Source organism: Gymnogyps californianus, chromosome 1 (assembly GCF_018139145.2).
Source record: "Gymnogyps californianus isolate 813 chromosome 1, ASM1813914v2, whole genome shotgun sequence".
NCBI lineage: Eukaryota > Metazoa > Chordata > Aves > Accipitriformes > Cathartidae > Gymnogyps > Gymnogyps californianus.
Genome location: NC_059471.1, coordinates 101,095,870 through 101,117,402, shown reverse-complemented (window position 1 = coordinate 101,117,402; position 21,533 = coordinate 101,095,870). Strand labels below are relative to the sequence as shown.

General features: G+C 38.4%; 1 protein-coding gene across 1 annotated transcript in view; it reads left to right on the top strand.

Moving 5' to 3' along the window:
- DOP1B (DOP1 leucine zipper like protein B) overlaps positions 1-21,533 on the top strand; it is a 52,376-nt gene that overhangs the window by 16,394 nt on the left and 14,449 nt on the right. The window contains exons 6-24 of the mRNA XM_050898676.1: positions 449-547; positions 1,278-1,401; positions 2,124-2,224; positions 2,679-2,793; positions 5,337-5,457; positions 5,964-6,089; positions 6,692-6,785; positions 7,274-7,465; positions 8,316-9,009; positions 10,510-10,781; positions 11,560-11,712; positions 12,745-12,845; positions 13,527-13,717; positions 15,470-17,084; positions 17,711-17,822; positions 18,445-18,633; positions 19,275-19,400; positions 20,024-20,158; positions 20,827-20,882. Coding sequence (XP_050754633.1) covers positions 449-547; positions 1,278-1,401; positions 2,124-2,224; positions 2,679-2,793; positions 5,337-5,457; positions 5,964-6,089; positions 6,692-6,785; positions 7,274-7,465; positions 8,316-9,009; positions 10,510-10,781; positions 11,560-11,712; positions 12,745-12,845; positions 13,527-13,717; positions 15,470-17,084; positions 17,711-17,822; positions 18,445-18,633; positions 19,275-19,400; positions 20,024-20,158; positions 20,827-20,882 — 4,616 coding nt within the window. The remainder of the gene's footprint in view (positions 1-448; positions 548-1,277; positions 1,402-2,123; positions 2,225-2,678; positions 2,794-5,336; positions 5,458-5,963; positions 6,090-6,691; positions 6,786-7,273; positions 7,466-8,315; positions 9,010-10,509; positions 10,782-11,559; positions 11,713-12,744; positions 12,846-13,526; positions 13,718-15,469; positions 17,085-17,710; positions 17,823-18,444; positions 18,634-19,274; positions 19,401-20,023; positions 20,159-20,826; positions 20,883-21,533) is intronic.

Below are 21,533 nucleotides of genomic sequence, written 5' to 3'. Positions count from 1 at the left end.
AGTGTTTGCAGTTCTGGAAGACAATTCTGAAATTTAGTATCTTTTTATTTTTTCAGTAAAATGGAAATCTTCAGTAGGTAGTAATTTATGTTAAACTTGAGTGATGGAATAAGTGTAACGCTAGTTAGAGTACTTTAATATCTGCATTTTCTGAGGCTTCACATTCTATCTGATAGCTGGTGATGTCACACTGTGACATTCTGTATTGTTACAAAACCAAGTATTTCGTAAGTATTAACGATTCTTTTAACAGTATTCCACAAAACTTTTTTTTAACTCATTTTGGGGGCAGGGATTAAATGGCTGAGTAATTATCCTCTTATTTAAAAAGATATTGTTCACATATAACCAAGTTTGCTTTTTTTCCTTCTTGTGATTATTAACAGTGATTGTAGTTTAAATGTTATCATGAAGTAAAACATGGTTGTGCTTTCTTTTCCTTTTACAGATAAAGTCTTTGTGTGTATCAGTATTGGATTCAAATGTCCTTGTGCAAAGAAACACTCTAGAAGTGATTCTCTTCTTCTTCCCATTTGATACAGCTTTGGTAAGAGGACTATTTTGGTATTGTTGCATGCGCACTTTGTGCGGGAAGGTGTCTTCTGTGAAACCAATCCAGCTCCTGCCTCTGTTATTGCCAAATGTCTGAATTTTGTACCTTCAAAATCAATGAATAGATTTTGCGGTCTCTTGTTCCGCCATCAATTTTAATAGTAGAGGAGACTCTGCTGCTTCTCAGACTCCTTACAGCTTCAAATGAAGATGTGCTTTCACAGTGAATATTGCGTGATATTTGGAATGTGCTTGAAGTATTCAGGCCTGAGAAACTGCATGTGGAAAAAATATCAAAGTCCTTTTTCACGTAGGTTTTCAGCATATGAAATTGTCTGCCCTAAACTAAGATACTTCTGTTAAAGACTAGGAAAGAAAATATTACTTGAAACAAGAGCTGTTCTCCATCATTTCCTAACTTACCTAGTAGTATAGTCAGTATTTTGAAAGTAGCAAGTAATTTTAAGTCTTAAGGCATAACATAATTAAGTCTTTAGTATTTGTAGTTTAACTGTAGCTCTGTACCTTAAAGATGAAAATGATCACAATTGTGTGAGATTCCCTTTCTTGAGATTTTTAGTATACAAAATATTTTGTTGTTGATGGTTTGTTGCCTTTTTTTTCCAAAACATTAATATTACCAGTTAAAAAAAAAAACCCTCATTACCAATTTGACTTGTTTCAGTGTTCATAAACAGCTAAAGTATCTTTGTTTTTCATCCTAGGACTGCAACGAAAGCACTATTCTGTTGCGCAGGACTGATTTAGTCTATATTCTGTCAGCAGCTACACAGACGTTGTTGAGGAGAGACATGTCACTCAATAGAAGATTATACGCATGGTTGCTAGGTACTGTACAACACAGAGTGATATTCAATATTCTGAATACCTAAGAGAAAAAAAAAATCAGTGCTTAAAAGTATAATGCACTTTTTCAGCAGTTAATGAATGATGATAAAATAAGGTGTTGTTTAATTGCCATTTATTAAGTACCTGTTTAATAAAATTAAGCATTCATTTGGCAAACAGGTCTTCTCTTCAGAGGTGAATTCACTTCACTGTCCTGAATCACAGCGTATCTGATGAGTTATTTCTGGTCCCATCCACAGTTCGTTCTGAAGTGGTTCAGTGGACTGAAAGGAGTGGGGTGCTATTTTAACCTTTTTCTTCTGGAAGTAATAGTCTATTAATTCCCATGTGGGCTTAATTGTCAAGGAGGGGCTATAAGAGAGCTATAGCTTCTCCCCATCTGCCTCCTTTTAGCAGCATAAGAGACTAAAAGTGACAGGGCAAGAGCTGCAGCCATGTAGTTGCATGAAGGCTGCCCTTGCTGACCCCATGTCTGGATCTGGCCTCAGTTTTGATTTATATTCAGTGTAGCACATCTGGATGCCTCAAACTGTGATACGTGAGCCGTCCTTGGGCAGTACGTGAGCTAGTTTCAAGCAAAGTGTTGAAATGACAAAGGTTAAAAATGCAGTGTAGTTTCAATATTTGTATAAATGACGTGTGTGTAGTGCTCTGTACTGTAGTGTTTTTCTGTAATCCTGATGCCTCTGTTTATCTTGTAGGCTCTGATATTAAAGGTGGTACTTTTGCTCCAGACTCAACAACCTCTGAAGACCATGCTATTTATTTCTTTGGAAAATATTCTAAAGATCTTTTGGTTGAGGTTGGTGTTCATTGTATACAGATGTATTTAAGATCCTTTCAAATGTTAGCGCAAACTGCGTCTGGAATTGTTCACTGTGCCACTTGGTTTGTCCTTCGCTTTCCATCCCTAAAGATAACATCCTTTTGGTGGTTATATTTTCATCTATCTGAATGCCTGCTGTGCTGTATTTATCCCGATATTGTATGTGCGTAAAAGACAAATGGAATCTGATGAAACCAAAGGGTAGCATCTTTAATGAACTACCTGAATTATTTAAAAATGCTTCTCTGAATAAAATCAGCTCTTGAGTACAGATAATGAGAAGATGTCATTGATTTGTCTACCCTGTATGGACAATTGAAGTTCAGTTGTAGTCGGTACTAAACAAAATCAAATTTAGAAACACTTGAGGTCTTACTAAAATGGCAATCTCTCTTCTACGTATAACATTTTAATGTTTTCTTTTTACTAGAGTTTGATTGAAATTTTACATCAGAAATTCCCAGAGTCTGATACAGAGGAACAGCATCAAGCTTACTTGAAACCCTTCCGCATCCTAATCAGTCTCCTTGACAAACCTGAAATAGGTAATGTTGCTTGTCACTTCTGTTATGACTGCTAACAACTGTTACAACTTGGTGTTCATCACCTTTGACAGTAGGACTCAAGATAACATCCTGCACAATTCTTCCTAATACTGAATATGTGTGTTGTGTATTAGTGTGCAGGGCGCTGTGTTCCTTGCCTTGGACCTGGTTCAGAACGGTGCTCTGGAGCAAGGACACTCTCCAGGTTATCTCTGGCTTTTCTGCAGAGCACTCCACTGTGTAGCGTGGACGTATCCTAGTGAGGATAACACTCTTCCATGCCCAGAACTGCGATCTGAGGGGCCTGTTAAAAAGAACCACTTCTGCCCTAGTCTCAATATTCTGCTCAATTCGTTCCTTGGAGCTTATTCTCTAAAATACTGTCAGGCCTCTTTTTGTTCTGTCTTATAAAGCAGCTTCTATCTGGAAAACCACCGGTACTACTCTTGCCTGGGTTTGTTTCCAGTGCTTGGCTGTGCTTACAGGCCTTCCTATACACTTGCATCAGACTCTCATGACCGTGTTGCTTTTCCAGGCACTGTAGTCCCACAGACAGCTAGCCTATGGTGGTACTCCTGCCAAAGTGGGCAGTACCGCTTACTTGCAGGTGCTCCAGCTGGAAATAATCTGTTATGGATGTGGGGAGGTAGGGGTGCCTCTGTCAGTGGCACTGCCAGCTCGTGCTGGCCTGACACTGCTGTGGGAGCTGTAGTTTGAGACTTCGTGACTGAGCTGTGAAGAATTTCCTCCTCTTCCCTGACTGTCACATGTCTGTCCTGTTGTGTACATGAAGTTGCCAGCACCAGAAGGGTGAGGCTCTGCCAGCCCTTATTTTAAAGGGCAAGTTCTCCTTTCTGCACCAAAGAATTAAGCCAAAGTAAGTTGGCAGATTTTTAGGATTTAATAGTATTCTGTAAGAATCATGTACAGATAAATCTTTGAAATTATATTCTGTTAATCTGACAGGTTTGAGAAGCCTATGGACTGGTTAATTGGTATCTGTTAGAAGCTAATAGTTTTAATGACTGACTGTATCCCAAAGTGTTGTTCTAGGTATTATCCTGGGTAGGGGAGTGATGTTACTATTGACCAAGCCTGTAGATTTAGAATAAAACTCACGTACCAAGACTAAACACTCGAGTGGCAGTTGGTTTTGCAGGCTCCTGTATTCTGGTAAGCTTATCCTCTTTCATGGGTCAGGAAAGTCCTTTTAAGCACATTTCCTGTTAAAGAATTATAAAAGCACTGTCAGGAAAAATGAGGATTCTGTATTGCTTGTCTAACAAATGAATGCTATCTTAGTAGAAGCAGTTGTTACTCTGTGTATAAGACAGTGGTGCTAATGTTTCCTTCTACTGGTTTTAGCTGTTTTTAGCTGTTTTTAAAAAAATCTATCATGATTAAAGCCTTTTATATAAAGCATTTTTATTTCCTGACAAAAATGCTGAAGAAGGGACAGTTGACTAAGGTTGTTACATTATAAATTTCTTGATTAATCTAATTTAGAAAGTAGATGACAGATACTACTATTGTATATTTTATTTTGCTGACAATCAGTGTTAATCTGAACTACAATAAGGGTTATTTAGCTGAACTGCATTATTCAGTTTAATCTTTCTGTTCCAGTCAGCACACAAAATATAACTTCTTGAGCCATAAGCCAAGATGACTTTCACTTCCTTTTGAAATGGATTTAGCAATGCAACTTTTTTTTTTTTTAAAGGTAGCAAACTAAAACATAACAAGAATCTTTGACCTTTTCTGCTACTCTTAGTCGCTTTAACTTTTTTTTTTCCCTTTTAGAAGCACTCATTGGAATGCTTTATACACTACTTTTTTTTAATGGTTCCATGCTTAGGGTGTTGTACTTATTATTTGTTCACCTTCTCTATAAACAATTTCAGATAAAACAAAAAAGTGCTGACCCTTGAAAATTGGGTGCAGTTGTCAGCACACACCTAACTTATACTTTTTTCTTAAAACTGTTTATAAATATGCTTTTATATATATATATATATATATTTAGGCATTTGAACTGTTCAATTTGCTGATTTTTCCAGCTTCTGTCCCTCAAAATTTAATCAAGGCTACTATGTTAAATGTGTATTAGGAAATCGTCTTGTTTTCCTTATGGATACAGACATGGTGTTTATTTTTGGCACATGAACTGCAGGTTTATGGTTATGATTATGACCAGTTATAAATGATTGCAGTATAGGTGCCTTACGGAAGTGACTTAAGTATAATGTAGAACCAGTGCTATGGCTTTCCCAGTATGACTTTAAAAAGTTCCTAAAATGAACAACAGGTGGTATTTAACTAGAATTTAAAAAAAAAACCACAAATATTTAACTACATATTTAATTTTATTTTAACTGGAAAATCTGATATTTTAAAAAGCCACGTAAGCATCTTCTTCCTACTTGAGTGATTGTGATTTTTTAGTCTGGCTACACCTAATTTAAGTCCATACAAGTTTGTAACTGAGCTGCCTAGTAATCACTTTGGTGCAACTACTGGATTCTTTTTTCCTTCAATTGTAGGGCCGCAGGTTGTTGGGGATCTGTTCCTTGAAGTTATTAGAGCCTTTTATTCCTACTGCAAAGATGCACTTGGTTCTGATCTCAAACTTAGCTACAATCAAAGTGGCAACATACTTGCAAGGTATAACTACAAGTTTTCAACTATGAACTGAAACTGTATCATTTATATTAAGCTAACTTATTAAAACCTAACCAATTTAAGGAAGATTAGGTTTTCAACAAAGTGACCTTCTGTATAGAAAATGAGACTTTTCTATGACTTCCCTTTTTCCCCACACACACTTGATTTCTCTTTGATTAGCAGAGAAGAAAATGAAGTATATTGCATATGATTGGTGTTGATTAAATCCAGTTATATTGGCCAAGAATCAGTCTGGTGACAGAACTCTTAGCCTTTTGATTTTCAAAGTTGAAGGCTTGATTTCTTTCATCTGGGAGAAAGATGCTCAAACTCTAGCTATTCCAGAATGACTTAGTCCTTGATTGAAAACAATCAATGTCTTTTAGCTTGTGGAGAAAGGGGGAAAAAGACTTTAGAACACATCAGCTAATACTGTGATGTGCATGCTCTTAGAATCTTCACTGACATCTGTTTCTTTTTTTTCCTTTTTTTCCCCTTTCACACAGTGCAATCAAAGAGAACAAAAATGCTTCGGAAATTGTCAAAACAGTCAATTTGTTGATCACATCCTTAAGCACGGATTTTCTTTGGGATTACATGACCAAATGTTTCGAAGATTGTTTCAGGTGTTTATGTTGTCAAACAATAGTGCTACTCTTAACAATACCACTTAAGAGCTATCAGTGTAAGATAATAAAGTTTACTGAAGTATTAAAATTCTGGAAGGGACATAATACATGTTAGAATCAGACATATGTAAATTGCATCCTAAAATAATTCAAGAATGCAAACAGGTAAACAATTAGACGGAAACTAGCAACCTGAGAACAAAAGAAATTACTTTCACAATGACGTCTGAAGGAGGAAAAGGTTTGGGAGGGGAGGTGGAGAGGTCTTCCTTGGAAGAACAAGTGGTTTTTGAAGAAAAAGAAAAATCTCTATCTTTTTATCTCTTTCTAAATATAGGAGAGAAGATTATACTTTAAGTAGTAAGATCATGTATAGAGATTCAATCTGAAAATTAGAAGCACTTTAGCATCCCACATGCTACAGTTTAGGTGGTTTTGACAGACTGTTTTAACCTGCTGTATTAGAAGTCCCATTTTACTTTGCTTCAGAAAGCCTAGCTGTTCAGTATTTTGTGCTGGTTTTGATGACGCTTTATTGTAGCAAGAATTTTGACAGGGAAAAAGCTTACAAAATAATATTTCTCTCAATCCAGAAACAAATCCACACAGATGAGGTATCCTCTTGAAAATATTAGCACTCCTCCTACAATTTCAGAACTCTGCACACTATTGGTGTTTCTTCTTGATGTGATTCCTTTGGTAAGGCAACCTGAAGTTAATTGCTTCAAAGTCTTAGAAACTTAAAATCAAATAATTCATATTGTGATTATCTAAAATGAAAATAGGCAAATTGACATACGTGTGCATATGCATGCTGTGTCCTGCAAAGTATAGTTTTATGTGCTGACTTATATGTGGCTTCCCGTGCTATTGCCTAGCAAAATAAAAATTGTTTGCATTTTAAAATATGATGATTCTATCAAAGGAATGAAAAAGTGTACGTTTACTTGTTGGGTAAATAATTTCCTGGGACTTTTTGGTCGCTTAGTAGCTGGCTGGCTATCATAAGATTTTTAGGGTATGATTCTGTGTTCATCATGTAGAATGAAGAAAAAAGGAATAGCACTGAAGGAAGTTTGTACAGCTTAACCATTCATGAACTGACACTATCAGTCATTGATCAGTGTTGCTAGACAGCTGAATAATAATATGTGATAACTATTTTAAACAATGCTCATTTATTTTAGGAACTCTACTCTGAAGTGCAGACTCAGTATCTTCCACAGATGCTCAGTTATATGGTGCAGTCTCTCCTGGAAAATATGGAAGTATTAGGTTTACCAGAACTCACTCATGCCTTAAAGACCTGTTTTAAGGTGCTTAGCAAAGTGCAAATGCCCCCTTCCTATTTGGACATTGAGACAGGAAGTGGAAATGGGGTAGGTGTTTTTCAACTACTCATAGACGTTTAAAATTGTTAGTGACATAACATATTTTAAAATGCTAATTCTCCTAACTTAAACCTAGATGATAACTGCAGCAATAAAGATTTTTGAAACTTATCTTCTTTGGCCCCTTCCAGAGCTACCTGATGCCTTGTTATTCTTACTGGGTATTCAGTTCTGATTTGTTTGAATTATTTGTGACAGTGAAGGAGTATAGTCTTGTCTGAAACTGGAGCTATAACCCTACCTCTTGAGAAGAATCTGATCTTAATGGTTTTGAAAAGGCACTCAAGATCATGCAGTTGCTAAAGATTTGAGTTGCCAAATCAAGCCCAGCTTTACAGCTGGTTAGGTTTGCAAGGCTTTCAATTAATATTTTAGTTTAACACAATGTGGTATTATTTGTGTGCAAGAGACCATGATAGGGAATGAGGAATAGATGGCATAAAGCAGTCACACAAGCACAGCCTGCCAAAGTTTTGCAGTAGAACAAGTATATGCATTTGACTAGAAATAATCCAACATAAGTAATACCATTCCAGTGGTGAACTGGTGTTAAGGAAACATTTCCATTTGCTAAGTATCTGTAGCTATGGATCTGTTGGTGTTTGATGAGTCAAGGTGTGAGGATTATAGAAACATTTGTTAGGTTTTAAATGCAATTGAATTGAACTGCTTACAAATAACTGTCTCATGATTTTGTAAAAGTAATCTGTATCTGAAAATTGCAAATACTAGGGTTTTGTTTTCTGTCATTGCTGTTCCCCAGTGCCTGCCACAGTTCTACATAGTTTAAAATGATCTACGGAGTGCCACATTAACCACATTAACATTTCTCTTTTAGAGCCCAGTGAAAAAGGAAAATGTGGACATAACCTTGGAGACTAAGCCTATGCTGCAGGAGGAGGATGACACTCCATTCCCTCCCCTGAAGTCAGAAGACAGTGGCATTGGTCTAAGTGCTTCCTCCCCAGAGCTCTCTCAGCACTTGGGGGTGCCAGCTGTGACCCTTGAGAGAGATGATGTCTGGAAGAAAGGAGGGAGCATTCAGAAGACTTTGTACTGCATCCAGGAGCTGGTTGCCAAGTTTTCCAGTAAATACATTTTTGGGGTGCAATTTCAAGAAACAAGTAACGAAAGCATCTCAGCAATGAATCTGAGTGGAAAAGAGAAAAAAGAGAATGGCTACAGATTACCTGAAAGTGCTAGCAAGAAGAAGAACCCATGGGATCCAAAACAAATCACTGTACCTCAGTTTAAACAAATGCTTTCAGACTTGTTCTCAGTTCGAGGGTCACCATTCAAGAGCAAGAGTTCTCATCCTCTTCCTTCTGACCACAACGCTGGTAATAAAAAGGAAAAGGAGGAAGAAGAGTGGGACTTAGAACAAATGATGCTTGTCTTGGGACCCCTTAGAGGTGACTGCAAGGAAGCTTTCGCTGCAGCTTGTCACCTTTTGTTGGATTGTACCACCTTCCCAGTCTATCTTTCAGAGGAGGAGATGGAACAGTTGTATCTCTCTCTCTTTCAGGTTCCTGGTAAGAAAAGATTCTGTTACTGGGCAACTTGAGCATTTGAGGATGCAAATAGCAGTGTGAGCTTGGCTATTTGCAAGACGTGACCAGGGCCAGTAGTGATGCCTTTTGACAGGGCTGAAGGCAAATTGCATGTGAATTAAAGACTTACCCACATCAGCATGTGTTTTGTGTCTTGCAGCTGAGGGACAATTTTTACCAAGCTTTTTAAATTCACATTCTTTTGAAAGCTTTCACTACAAAACTTGTAGCTGAAGGGATGAAAAGACCTTCTGGCCTGTAGAGCCTTGTGGCATGGTTCAGGATTTTCAGGAAATCCATCCCCCTCCTCCAGAAAAAAGAATGTGTTAGAGGAAGATGGGTGTAGGTGGAAAACTGGAGCTCTAAACCATAACAGAAGCAAAAACAGCTCTTTCCGTAACCCTCAGAATTCAAAGGAGCCCGATGTAAGCTAACATATGAGAGTAATCTTGTATAATTGGAGGGCCTGTTTGTTCTGGGAATTCAAGTTCATTAGCTTTAGCAGGAGCAGTTATTGGCCTGAAGGCTAGTTGACAAGATAGGTTTGTAGTGAATGGAGAGGTGGGAAGCTGGAAAACTGGGTTCTCTTCCTCACCTCACTACAAATTTCTGCTGTCTTCCTTAGATAAGTGATGATAATGCACATCATCTACATGGGTGAGCTGTCTGCTTGACATGGACACTTTTGCATATTTGCAGTGCCTTTCATGTGGTCAGCAATGTAGCTGAACTTAGAAGGTTTGCTTTCATAATTGTGTTTCTTTGGAATATCATCCTAGGATTATAGAAGCTTATTTTCAAAGTTCTTTTCAACTGCACACCCTGGAGAATATAGTAAGGTTTAAAGCCAAAAGGAGAGAACCTCTGATAATGAAGGTCTGGGTTGAATGTGACACAGAAGTTGTCTCATGGAGAAGGAAGAGTGGTCATTTTGTTGTGGTAGTAAAGCAGTTAAAACATTTGGTTTTGAAGCCAGAGGTGTGAACTCATACTTCAGACTGCCTCCAGTCAAGCCTTAATAAAACTTTATCTGATTATTTACTCGGGAGAGGCAAAGATAGCTTGACTTGATGTTAGCCATATCAGTTCCTTGTGTGCTTCATGGTTTCTGAAATGATATGCCTCAACGTTACCCGAAAGAGCATAATTGGATCAGCAGACCTCTGTTGTTTTTGACAGTGACAGCTGGAAAACAGCAGCTGTAAAAACTAGTTGTGAATAAGCAGACTGGAAAGCAGAAATCCACTAGTTACTGGGTTACTGAGGTCCTGCAAGAGCTTTCTACTGGGAGAAATAGGGAAAAGAATATAACTTGCTTTGAAGCAAGTCCCTTCTGAAGTAAGGTACTTGATGATAGCGTGACAGTTGGATTTGGGCAGTCATTTTTGTCTCTTGGTGGTGCGAGCTTGATTGAAGAATTCTTGAAAATATAACCATAACCTTGAGATTATTCAAAAACTTTTTTCTCACTTATCTTCCAAGGAGGTTGTGATGCCAGCTTCCCTCTGTGGCTGAAGTCCTTAATGACAATATGCTGTTGTGTGAATGACTGCTATGTTCAGAACGTGTCCATCTTCACGCTGCTGGAGGTGATCAACCATTCCCAGTCGCTGGCGCTTGTGATTGAAGACAGAATGAAGCGGTACAAAGTGTCTGGCCACAACCCCTTCTTTGGAAAGCTACAGATGGTCACCCTTCCTCCCATTGCTCCTGGAGCTCTAAAGATCATCTCGGAGAAAACAGATTTCTACCAGGTGTCAATTTTTGTTTTTGTTTTTACTGCCCAACTACACTGAACCTCTAAGGATGGGGTGGGAAAGCATGTTTGGGGGCAGCATGTTTGTGTTACAATGACACGCTGCTGGTTTTTGCTTCCACAAGCATTGGAAAGCAATTGCATTCTTCTTCGTGTGCTTCCCAACAGGATGTTCAAAAGTGGCAGGTTATTTTCAAATTGCTAGTTGTTTTTGTGTCCAAATTCTTGGGGGGTAGGTATAGTTGATTTCTGACTTGACGGGTTTGGTTTCATTAGCTTGAAAGCTACACTTCAGAGAACTTTGATACCACTCTAAGTTTTCAGGTAAGAGAAAATGTTAGTGGGTGAATAATAATGAAAACATTCCGTCCTCCTTGTTTTGAGTATACATATTTCAAAGATGCTTTCCTTCTCCTGACCATTTATTGATATTAGTGTTGGTATGAGGTATTTTCTTAATTGCTGTGCCTGACACATGTACAATCTGTTAAGTTTTGACCCAGAAAATAGAAGCAGAAATGCTTTTCTCAACTTCTGGTGCATGTACATTTGAATTACCTGTCCTACTAGGGTAGGAGAGTTGCATTCCTTTTGGTATGACCTGAATTCTTGCTCTTTGCTTAACTAAGACGATTTGGAAATCCCTTTTGGTAATAGAGGGCATTTATGCAATGGAAAGCTTTTAAGTCAGAGAAGAAATGGCACATTATTATTTTTTTATTATTATTATTATAGTAATAATAATAATAACAATAGTTGTTGTTATTTTTCCCTAGAGAGTGGCCTGTGTGCTCTGGAATCAGTTGAACAAAGAGACACGGGAGCATCATATTGCCTGTGTGGAACTGTTCTACAGGCTGCACTGCTTGGCACCATCAGCAAATATCTGCGAAGACATTATCTGCCACGCACTTCTGGATCGTGATAAAGTAAGTCCTGTATTCGCTGAAGCCCCTTCATCACTGTAGAGTTGTTCCAGTGCTTCCCAGACTGCCTCCAGTTCCCTTCCACCCCACATCTTCACTCCCATAGTCCCTCTGTCTTCCAAGAGTCCGACAGACTCTGTCCGCACCTTTACAATTCCCTGGGATTTATTCATCATGGGACTACTGCTAAACTTAATCCCTGGATACAAGCTCTATCAGTCAATGCTGGAGCTTTTTTAGTTTCAGCCCAAATCATATAGTATCTGAAAACTTGTAGTTTTTGTCAGTATTTCCAAACTGACTCAGCTCCACCAATAACTCTAAAATAATTTTATTTTGTGTTGATTTTGTAAACTTCATATTCCAACAAAAGACTTTATTACTTTGTAAGTGTATGTCAACATAATGTTGACCCTGTGTCCACCTTAGTATTTAGATCTCATAATAAGTAAGCTGTATTTTAAATGAGCCAGTTATTAATTATTTTACTTGCCTAGTTTAGACAGAACAGTTTTTTAATAACATACAGTATATTTGTGAGAAGTGCCTTGCACAATAAAACTTAAAACAGCCACCTTCAGTCTTCAGTATTGTTTTTGTATCTTCACTCTTGCAATTTTGAAACTTAAAAGTTTGGAAATTTTTAAAAGCTTTCGAACAAAATTACCAATAATAAACACTACCTAATATACTAATGTCTTCCTATTTGTCATCTAGCTTTTATACCTCCCTAACACCAAACCAAGACTAAAATGTTTATACACAAGAGCCCTGAAATACATGTTTGGTGTATTGGCACGTCTTTTTTTGCTCCTACAAACACTGTGGCTGTTAAGTTTTGGTTGTGCATTCATGGACACAGGGCGTTTTGGTTTAGTCTACTGCAAAATAGAAAAGTGCTCTCAAACTACCTGAGAAGGATTAGCAATCATCTACACAATAACTGTTGTTCTGCTAGAGGTTTAAAAATCACTGAAACTTTACTCAGAGATAAATGCTGCAAAAAATATGTATCTGTCTTGTTTCCTTGCAAAGGGGACAAGGCTGGAAGCACTGTTCAGATTCTCTGTCATGTGGCATCTGACCAGAGAGATCCAAGGCAGCAGAGTGACTTCTCACAATCGGTCCTTTGATAGGTATTTTCCATTTCCACTGGCTTAGACTTACATTTATATATTTAACTATATCATGCTTTGTTCTGTTCTTTTTTCTGAGGTGGGAAAAAGTTTTCTGTAGAGAGAACAAAAAATGAGCAAAAGGAGGATCTTCAACTTTCTTGCACTATTACCTTTGCAAAGCACTCTGTGCATTGTGCACTTTCTTGTGTGAAGGAAGTTTCTGTAAAAGTAGAAAGAGCTTCATATATGAAGAGTAGCTTGCAGACAAGTTTCTGCATAGCAGACATTTTTTTTCTTGGAGTGGGTTAGATTTTTTCCCAAAGAAAATAAAACCAGCTACTTGTGCAAAAAAAAAAAAAATCTTATTTTATTTTTGCTTCCTATTTACAAGACCATAACCTTTGTATAAAATGAGACAAAAGCATTAACAGTCTTTCTAAATAAATATGTGAAAGAACTTCAAAATATGCTGCTCTTCCAGAGTGTGAGTATGTGTATGGCCTTGCTTCTACAAACGCATGTGTACTTGACCTCAACTCAGGAAAATGTGCATGATGAAGCTATTGTTAGCAGACATGAGCCATTGGCTGGTGTTTACTCGAACATGCACTATGTCTGTTCCCTGCCACTATTTTGTTGTTTGCATTAACTTTTTTAGGGATTTCAATTGTACTTATTCGTTCTGATTTCTCCACTCAGGTCTCTGTTTGTGGTACTGGACAGTCTCAATTGTTCAGATGGCGCAATTGGTGCTGCAGCACAGGGCTGGCTGATCCGTGCTCTTTCACTTAATGATGTTGCACGGATTCTTGAACCAGTCCTGCTGCTGCTGCTTCATCCAAAGACACAGCGCACGTCCATCCACTACATCAAACAGAAAAATTCAGCAGGTAAAACTGTTCTTGGACTGAAACTGTAAGTGCTAACATAGCATTGCATACTCCTGCACACCGGCTGAAGGTAGTCTCTGAAGTGCAATGGTATCCTATTACCCTGAGTTGTCTTGTATCAGTTCCACAGATTCCTCCTCATCCAAGTACCTCTAGTGATGCCTAAAACAGAGTTCAGGAGTAAGTCATGCTAGTTGAAGGCCTAATGATCATTTCTATTACGGTGGCTGCACCTACACTGTTGGTTTGGATTGCTTCCTGCTTTGCTCTGGGATCTTGTCGCACACTTCTCATTGCCATTCCCAGATGATCCACACTGCATGTGTGTTCACTGTTCACAGGATCTCTTCTCGAGCAAAACTAGGTCTGCAACCAAATGAAATCCAGGGGCAGTTTGGTGACTGTGTCAGTCCAGGAACTGTTCAAGTAGGCAGGATGGACAGGCAAATCTCACTCTCTCCACCCAGTCTTGCCCCAGCACACCATGCACCCTCATACCAGGTTTCTTTATTCAGAATATTTTTTGTTAATGATTCCCTCAGCATCATGTTAAAACAATCAGACAGGTTGTGAGGAACGTCTTGCCGTTTAGAGCGCATCACACACACACAAAAAACCCTAATTCTGCTAACTTCTAAAAATTAAAATGTCCTTGTCCAAAGAAGATCCATCTTGATTCAAGAGGATTGCTGAGCCCTTGTGGAATATGTCTTGAGGTATCCCAGAGCTAGGATGTAGAAGCAAAGAGAGATGTTTGGAATTGAAGATGACCTTCAGCCACCCAAATTTAGGAATGTGGCAGGGCATCTTTACCTTGACAGGCTACATTTGACAGCTGGAAGATGTCCATTTTAAGACCTGTAATGAGAACCATTGTGAACCACATATGATCGATGTGTCAAATGTGGAACAGACGAGTGTGACAGAGACCTGTGGGGAGCAGCTGAGGAAGACTAAGACAGGTATGGAGCCAGGGTTCGCTCCAAGTGCCGAGTCCTGCAAAGGCTGGCAGTCAGTCTGTTCAGGTTTGGGATTGCTGGGAGTGGTATTGATATGAGACACTCTGCACCATTTGGTCCAAGTAGCCAGGGTTGTTTCCTGGAGCGGAGCAGGAAGACAGCGGAGAAGTGTCTGGTAGTTTTGTGTAAAGAAACTTCCGTGTCACCTGTCTGTCTCATTACTGTTAACCTAGCTGTCGGCTTGCATAATTGTTTTTCTGTCTTCATTGGCAAATATTTAGATGGCAGACATCTATAGCATCCGAAGGGACTTGTTTTTAGATGCTATACAAACACAGAGCTAATATATTCCTTCCTTGTTCCACAGCATGTCATCAAGGAAAACATTAGCTCTTTAAAAAAAAAAAAAAAAAAAAAAAAAAAATTCCACTGTTGCTATCCTTCTCATTTCCCTCCTGATCGCAACAAACATTTTATGCTCAGGAAGCATAAAAAAAAATTGTCACATCTAGGGAGTCATAGCATAAGAGAAACAGCATGTGCTTTATGTTTTGATCCTATTCTCTTGCACTTACAGTAGGTTAGGAGTGCTCTGCCACTTTAAAAAAAAGATAATTCTTACCTTAACCCAGGTTTTTTTTAGCTCCACTTGTTACAATTAATAGTAGACTAGAGCAGAGTAGCTTTTTAACCTTTTTTTTCTTACAATGATTTATTCAATATAAAGCATGTTGTGTGAAATAGACGATTATAAACTCTCTTTGAAACAAAAAAATTTTTTTTTTTTTTTCAGAGGATATACATGATTGGCTTTACAAGAAAAAGGCCTCTTTGAAAGAGTCTGGCATCTCTGAGAGCAATTCTGAGGAAAACCTTCCATTGAGCCAGTTTACTACCGTGGATAGAGAAGCAATTTGGGCAGAAGTGGAAAAAGATCCAGAGAAGCCGGAGTTAAAAACTGAACAGTCTGAAAATGATGGCTCTTGTAATCCAGTAACTTCACATGAAGCAGATGGTGACCAAGATAATAGTGAGCACACAGAATCAGCAGACACCAGCACAGGCCATGACAGTGAAAATACGTCCTCTTTTTCTCCTTCTCTGGAGTTGCAAGAAGTGAGCAATGAGGACAATGACAGTGCTGCAACCGATGGCAAAGAGACCACAAACCATGTGAGTTCTCTCAATGCGTTCCTTCCTGAAAGCTCCAAATCCAGTGTGGTGCTAAACCTTGTGCGTGCTGACTCTGAGAGGACTCAAGCATCAGAGTCTCTGTCAAGTGATGAAGAGGTGGACTTGGAGCTCCAGGAAATTACCCATTCTAGGTTGCTCAAGCAGCAGAAGGAAAAACAGGAGATGATTGAGGCTCTGTTCAAACACATGCTGCTATATTTGCAGCCTTATGATTCTAAGAGGGTATTGTATGCTTTTTCTGTTCTGGAGGCAGTGCTTAAAACAAACCCTAAAGAATTTATTGAAGCTGTAGCTAGTACAAGCATGGATACCAGCTCCACAGCACATCTGAATCTTATTTACAATCTCTTAGCTCGCCATCAGGAAGCTCTTGTAGGGCAGAGTTTTTATGGCAAGCTTCAGACTCAGTCCCCAACTATGTGTCCCCATTCTGTTCTAATAGAATTGCTCACTTACCTCTGTCTCAGTTTTCTGCGCTCATATTATCCATGCTACTTGAAGGTCACACACAGAGATGTGCTTGGCAACAGAGATGTTCAGGTAAAAAGTGTGGAAGTCCTGATTAGAATGATGACCCAGCTAGCTACCATGGCAAAGGCAGCAGAGAATAAGAACGTAGAGTTCATACGCAACTTGCTAGGAAGATGCAAAATTCAGGAGTTTGTTCTTCTTTCTCTGTCTGCATCTATGTATACAAGTCAGAAACGGTATGAGCTGCTTATGGCAGGTGGAGTTAATAATGTTCCTGAAGAAGAACTCTTTGAAGAGAGCCTAATCAATTTTGGGCATGATCAAATATGGAGCGAACACCCACTCCAGATTGAGTTGCTGAAGCTCTTGCAGATATTGATTGTCTTGGAGCACCATCTTGGACAGACTCATGAGGAGCAGGAGAATCAGCCAGACCTCTCTAAGGAATGGCAGCAGGCTCTTAATTTCCAGCAGGCTATTGGTGCAATGCAATATGTCTATCCGCACCCAATAACTTCTCAGGGATTATTTGTCTCTGCTGTGGTTAGAGGTTTGCAACCAGAGTATGGCTATGGGATGCATCCCACTTGGGTAGGCTTAGTCACATGTTCCCTGCCCTATTTTGGGAAGTCTTTAGGCTGGACTGTGGCACCATTTGTTGTACAGATATGTAAAAACCTGGATGAGCTTGTCAAACAGTATGAAAATGAAGCTGTGAAGACATCTGCAAAAACATCTGCAAGGTAAGAAGAGTCTGCAGTGTGGGATTTGTTATGCTGAAACTTCTTAAAGTTCCTGTTACTAGAGTGTATTGCATAGTAATTTACTGGTTTAGCATTGTGGCTCCTAGAGTTTGATCCTCAAACCCTGCTGCACATGCAGGCATCTGTCCCTTGAGCGCAGGTGTGGTGGATGCAGTGTTGTTGCAGCAGGGCTCACTGCGGTTGCAAGAATGACCAGCAGCTGTGATATTTCCTGTCCCCCTCTGCCTGCCAACCAAGTAAAAAGATGTTCCCAGTTTTGAAAAAAACTGAGGATTTTGGAGGACTAACTGGGGAGAGACACACTGGAGAAGAAAAATACGGTGATACTGTTCATAACAGGCAGTAAGTGAAAGGACTAGGGAAAAATAATTAGACATGAAAGATTTATGGTCTGGTGGGGAATAATATTCTAAAAGATCTAGACAAGGAAACAGGGTTGTCCAAGCACAGTTTGTGAATCCTTTGATTTGATATTCCTGTCTAGTCGTTCCAGTATTCTTTTAACCATTGAATAGAAACAGATTTCTACTGGAATTTTTAATCAAGGAAATACCACTTGGCCTGTTAACATTTTTTTTTTTTCTTTTTTTTTTTCCCCTCCAAAGCTTAACTTCTAAAAGAGAAAATGTTACACCTGATTACCCACTAACCCTTTTGGAAGGTCTGACAACCATCGGTCACTTCTGCCTTCTGGATCACCCTAACCAAACTAAAAAGGTAACTGCTTAATGCCTACCACTCACTTGACGCCTCGGCACCAGTTCGGCAAAGTATGCATCCCTTTTTCATTCAGAGGTGAATATAAGTAGTAAAGCAGCGCTAGTGTGAGAAGATAACCTTAGAGAAGCCTCATAGCACACCAAAAGAAGTGACCTAAGTAGAAGTGTAAGGGAGGGGGACTGAACTTAATTTTTTAATTTGAAGACAGGAAAGTTAATTTTAAGCAGATGTTCATGATGATCTTGGTCACGCAAATGTTAGTCCTGTGTAGTTTGTGTACAGTTGCTCTGTCATTAACAAAGTCTTCTATTTTCTTTTGAGTTGATAACATGCTGATGTGTTCTCTACAATTTTTATTCCTATAACATTTGTCAGAAGAGGATATTATCCTAACAATTTCCTAGACAAATCAATTCTCTCTGTGCCAAAATAGTGAACAGCAAATTCAGTAGACTCTAATAGCAGCAGTATATTTCAGAAATAGAATGGTTAAGTTATTTTTAAAGTTGTCATCACAACTTTAAAGTTGACTATAATTCTCATAATTATAGAATAAGAGCAGTCACTCTGTGGTGCACAATATAATGTATGTTAATATTCATATTTTTGTTTTTTCTAGTCATCATGTTTAGCTGAACCTGCAAACCTGAGAAATGCTAGGAATGCCATTTTGGAAGAATTGCCTCGCATTATTAATACCATGTCCCTTCTTTGGAGTGTTATAAAGAGGGAAGACTCTCAAAAAAGACCAACTGACTTCTTTGGAACAACTAAAGGCTCTTCTTCGGTCTACTTTAAAGCAACAAAAGTAGGAGTTCTTTTAAACTGCTGTGTATCTCATCATCCGTATCATCCCCTCCCTCACCAGTGTATTTTACATAGAGTTCATAGGAATAGTTTTGCCATTCCCAGAATGATACTGGGCCACAAAAAATTTTTGAAGAACTCTCATGAGCTACAGACTTGCACAGTTTTCCCTGTTCTTTTTGCCCATCTGCACCCTTACCTGATGTGTTTAATGTTTTGCTTTTTCTGTGAGCTTCTGTTAATAGCTGCTGTAGAGCCAACCACCCCTGAATTGTCTGCACCTTCTGTAGGCAGTACAACGCGTACCTGAAGGAATAAAAATACTAGACCTTTCCCTTCTTCTGTGGATATTGGTAAATCATAGTAGTGAAAAATATCTGTAGGAGAAGAGAGAATATAACACAAGAAGTTACTTTTTCTATTTTGCAATCTGTTTTCCAACAGATGTGCCTTCCATCTGTAAGAAGGATACACTAACTCATAAATAAATTATCAAAACTAGTCTGCCTGCCAAGTATATAAAGAGATTGTTGTGTTGTTGTTCTGAATATCTTGGGAAAAGGAAGAATGTTTTACAGACTATGAGATAGCCTTTGCCTTGCAAAGTTTAGCATTGACAGTTATTTTTTTTCCCCTCTGTAGACATTAAGAACTAAAATACTGGACTTCATGAATCCATTGACAGCACAACTTGGAATCCAGTTGATGGCAGCAATTGCAGCAGTATGGAATAGCAAGAAACCTCATAGGAATCAAAGTAAAATCAAGGTGAAACTAAAGAAAGGCACCCTTAGTTTTCCAGTGTAAAGGCAAATGTTACATTTACATGATCCGTTCTAAACTCTGGGCTTGTTTATAAATTCTTTGGTTTTTCTTACGTGTGACAACATCAAGCCACTGAAAAATCTGAAATGCTCTTATTTATACGTAATTCCACAAAGCATCAGGAATATGATTAAACCTAAATAAGTAATCAAATAAAAAGGACAGTGTGGCAGTTTAAGTCTGATAGTAATAGCCATTTTTTATTCAATACTGGATTGTAATCTTAGGATTGCAATTTATCAATTATATTTTAAAGACCTTGGATCAGCTCCATTTCCAGAGAAAGGTTAGAGTTGTAATATTCTCTGGAACTAAGCATTTATTCTGAGTAGAACACCTCTTTCTTTTCTGCTTCCATTTGAGTATAATGAAGCAGTTTTCATGAAGGTGTTGGGAGAAGATCTGTATATGACAAATTGTTGCATGCTTGATTTAACTGGTCTAATTTTTGTTTTGTGTAAGTATTGATATTTGAACAATCGCAAAAAAGCTGTTTTTTCAACTTCATGTTTTGCCTGGTACAGTGATCTGAGGGGTGTGTCTTCTGTTTTGTTTTGTTTTTTCAGATTCTTCCAGTGGCTAGTGCATCTCAGCTTATTCTTGTGGACTTAATATGTGCACTTAATACATTGAAAATTGACACTATATTACATCTAGTCAAAGAGGTAGTCAAGAAACCATCACAAATCAAGGGCGAAGAGGTAACCATGAAGTTAATTCCATTTTCTTAATATATTCTATTCTGGATCTATTCCAATGTGTCTTCTAAATATTGTTAGAAGGAAAGTTTGGGGTTTTTTTAAAAATGTGTGGTTTTCTTTTGCTTCTGAATAAGTTATGTTTTTAGAATGTGGGTTTCTGTGTTTTGATCCATCAATGCAAGTAGGTTCTTCAGAATATTTTGCTACAGAAGTTGCTGGTAATGAAAATGTGTGGGGTCCTCCGATACTGAAGATGATGACAATTTTCTTAAAGCTGCTGCAGATATACAACTCAGTGACGCATTTCTATCTCTCTACCCTTATCTGAACAGTTAGCAATACTTCACGTTGAGTCTGCTATCTTCCAATTGGCTTTCAAGGAAACCGGTTTTGCTACCATGCACGCCATTGTAGGAGCTCCTACAGGTCTGAATAAACTGTAGCAGATATTCCAAAGTAATGTCACTGCTTCTGAACTAGGGTCCTCTATTAAAGCTCTGAATTCCCTCATACTGCTATATTGATAGTTTTACCATAGTTGGTCACCTGTTGGAGTACAAGTGGCTTCTAAGAAGGGTGTGTTAACCATTGAACACAAGTATTCAACAGTGTGGACCTTCTTTTTTTTTCTGATGGCAAATAATTGTGGTTTTGCTTTTATTTTTCAGAAATCTTCTCTTGTAGATATTCCAGTGCTGCAGTTCAGTTATGCTTTCATTCAAAGGTAATTCAGTCATTATAAAAGAGAATTTTCTGTTTGACTCTAGTTAGGATAACAGCCAGCATCACTACTTTTGCTTTACTTTGATCTTCGTGCCATAATGTCACAGAACATCTTTATGTTGTTAAGTAACAGACTTACTTACTTAACACTTCGTTGTTAAGTAACAGACACAAAATAACTGGGCTATGACATTATATTCCATTGATCTGTTGATAATGCCAGTCCAAAAGTCTCATTTCATACTAATAGAACAACATACTTCAGGCATCTCATTAGCAAGATACTTGTATAATTTCTTATGGTCTTTCTCCTTATCTGTTCTGTGTTGCCAGATGAATGGATAGCGAACTTCTAAATTCAGTAAAACTGCTGTGGCTGCAGTCTGTGCTGGACATGTAGTGGGTCAGGCAGTTGATTTGGAAATATTCCTTTGATCAAAACTGTTCTTCACATACTTGGCTTTTCTCATATGGAAGCCTTGGGATATATCAGACTGTACAATATACTGTATACAATAAGCTATGGAGATAAAGTAAGCTGGCATGCAGTGGAGTGGTTAGCTAAACTTTATTCCTTTTCTTTCCCCCTTAAGCCCCAGCCCTCTTACACTGCTGGCTGGCAGACTGCATGTGCTGCTAGCATTTACTGCTG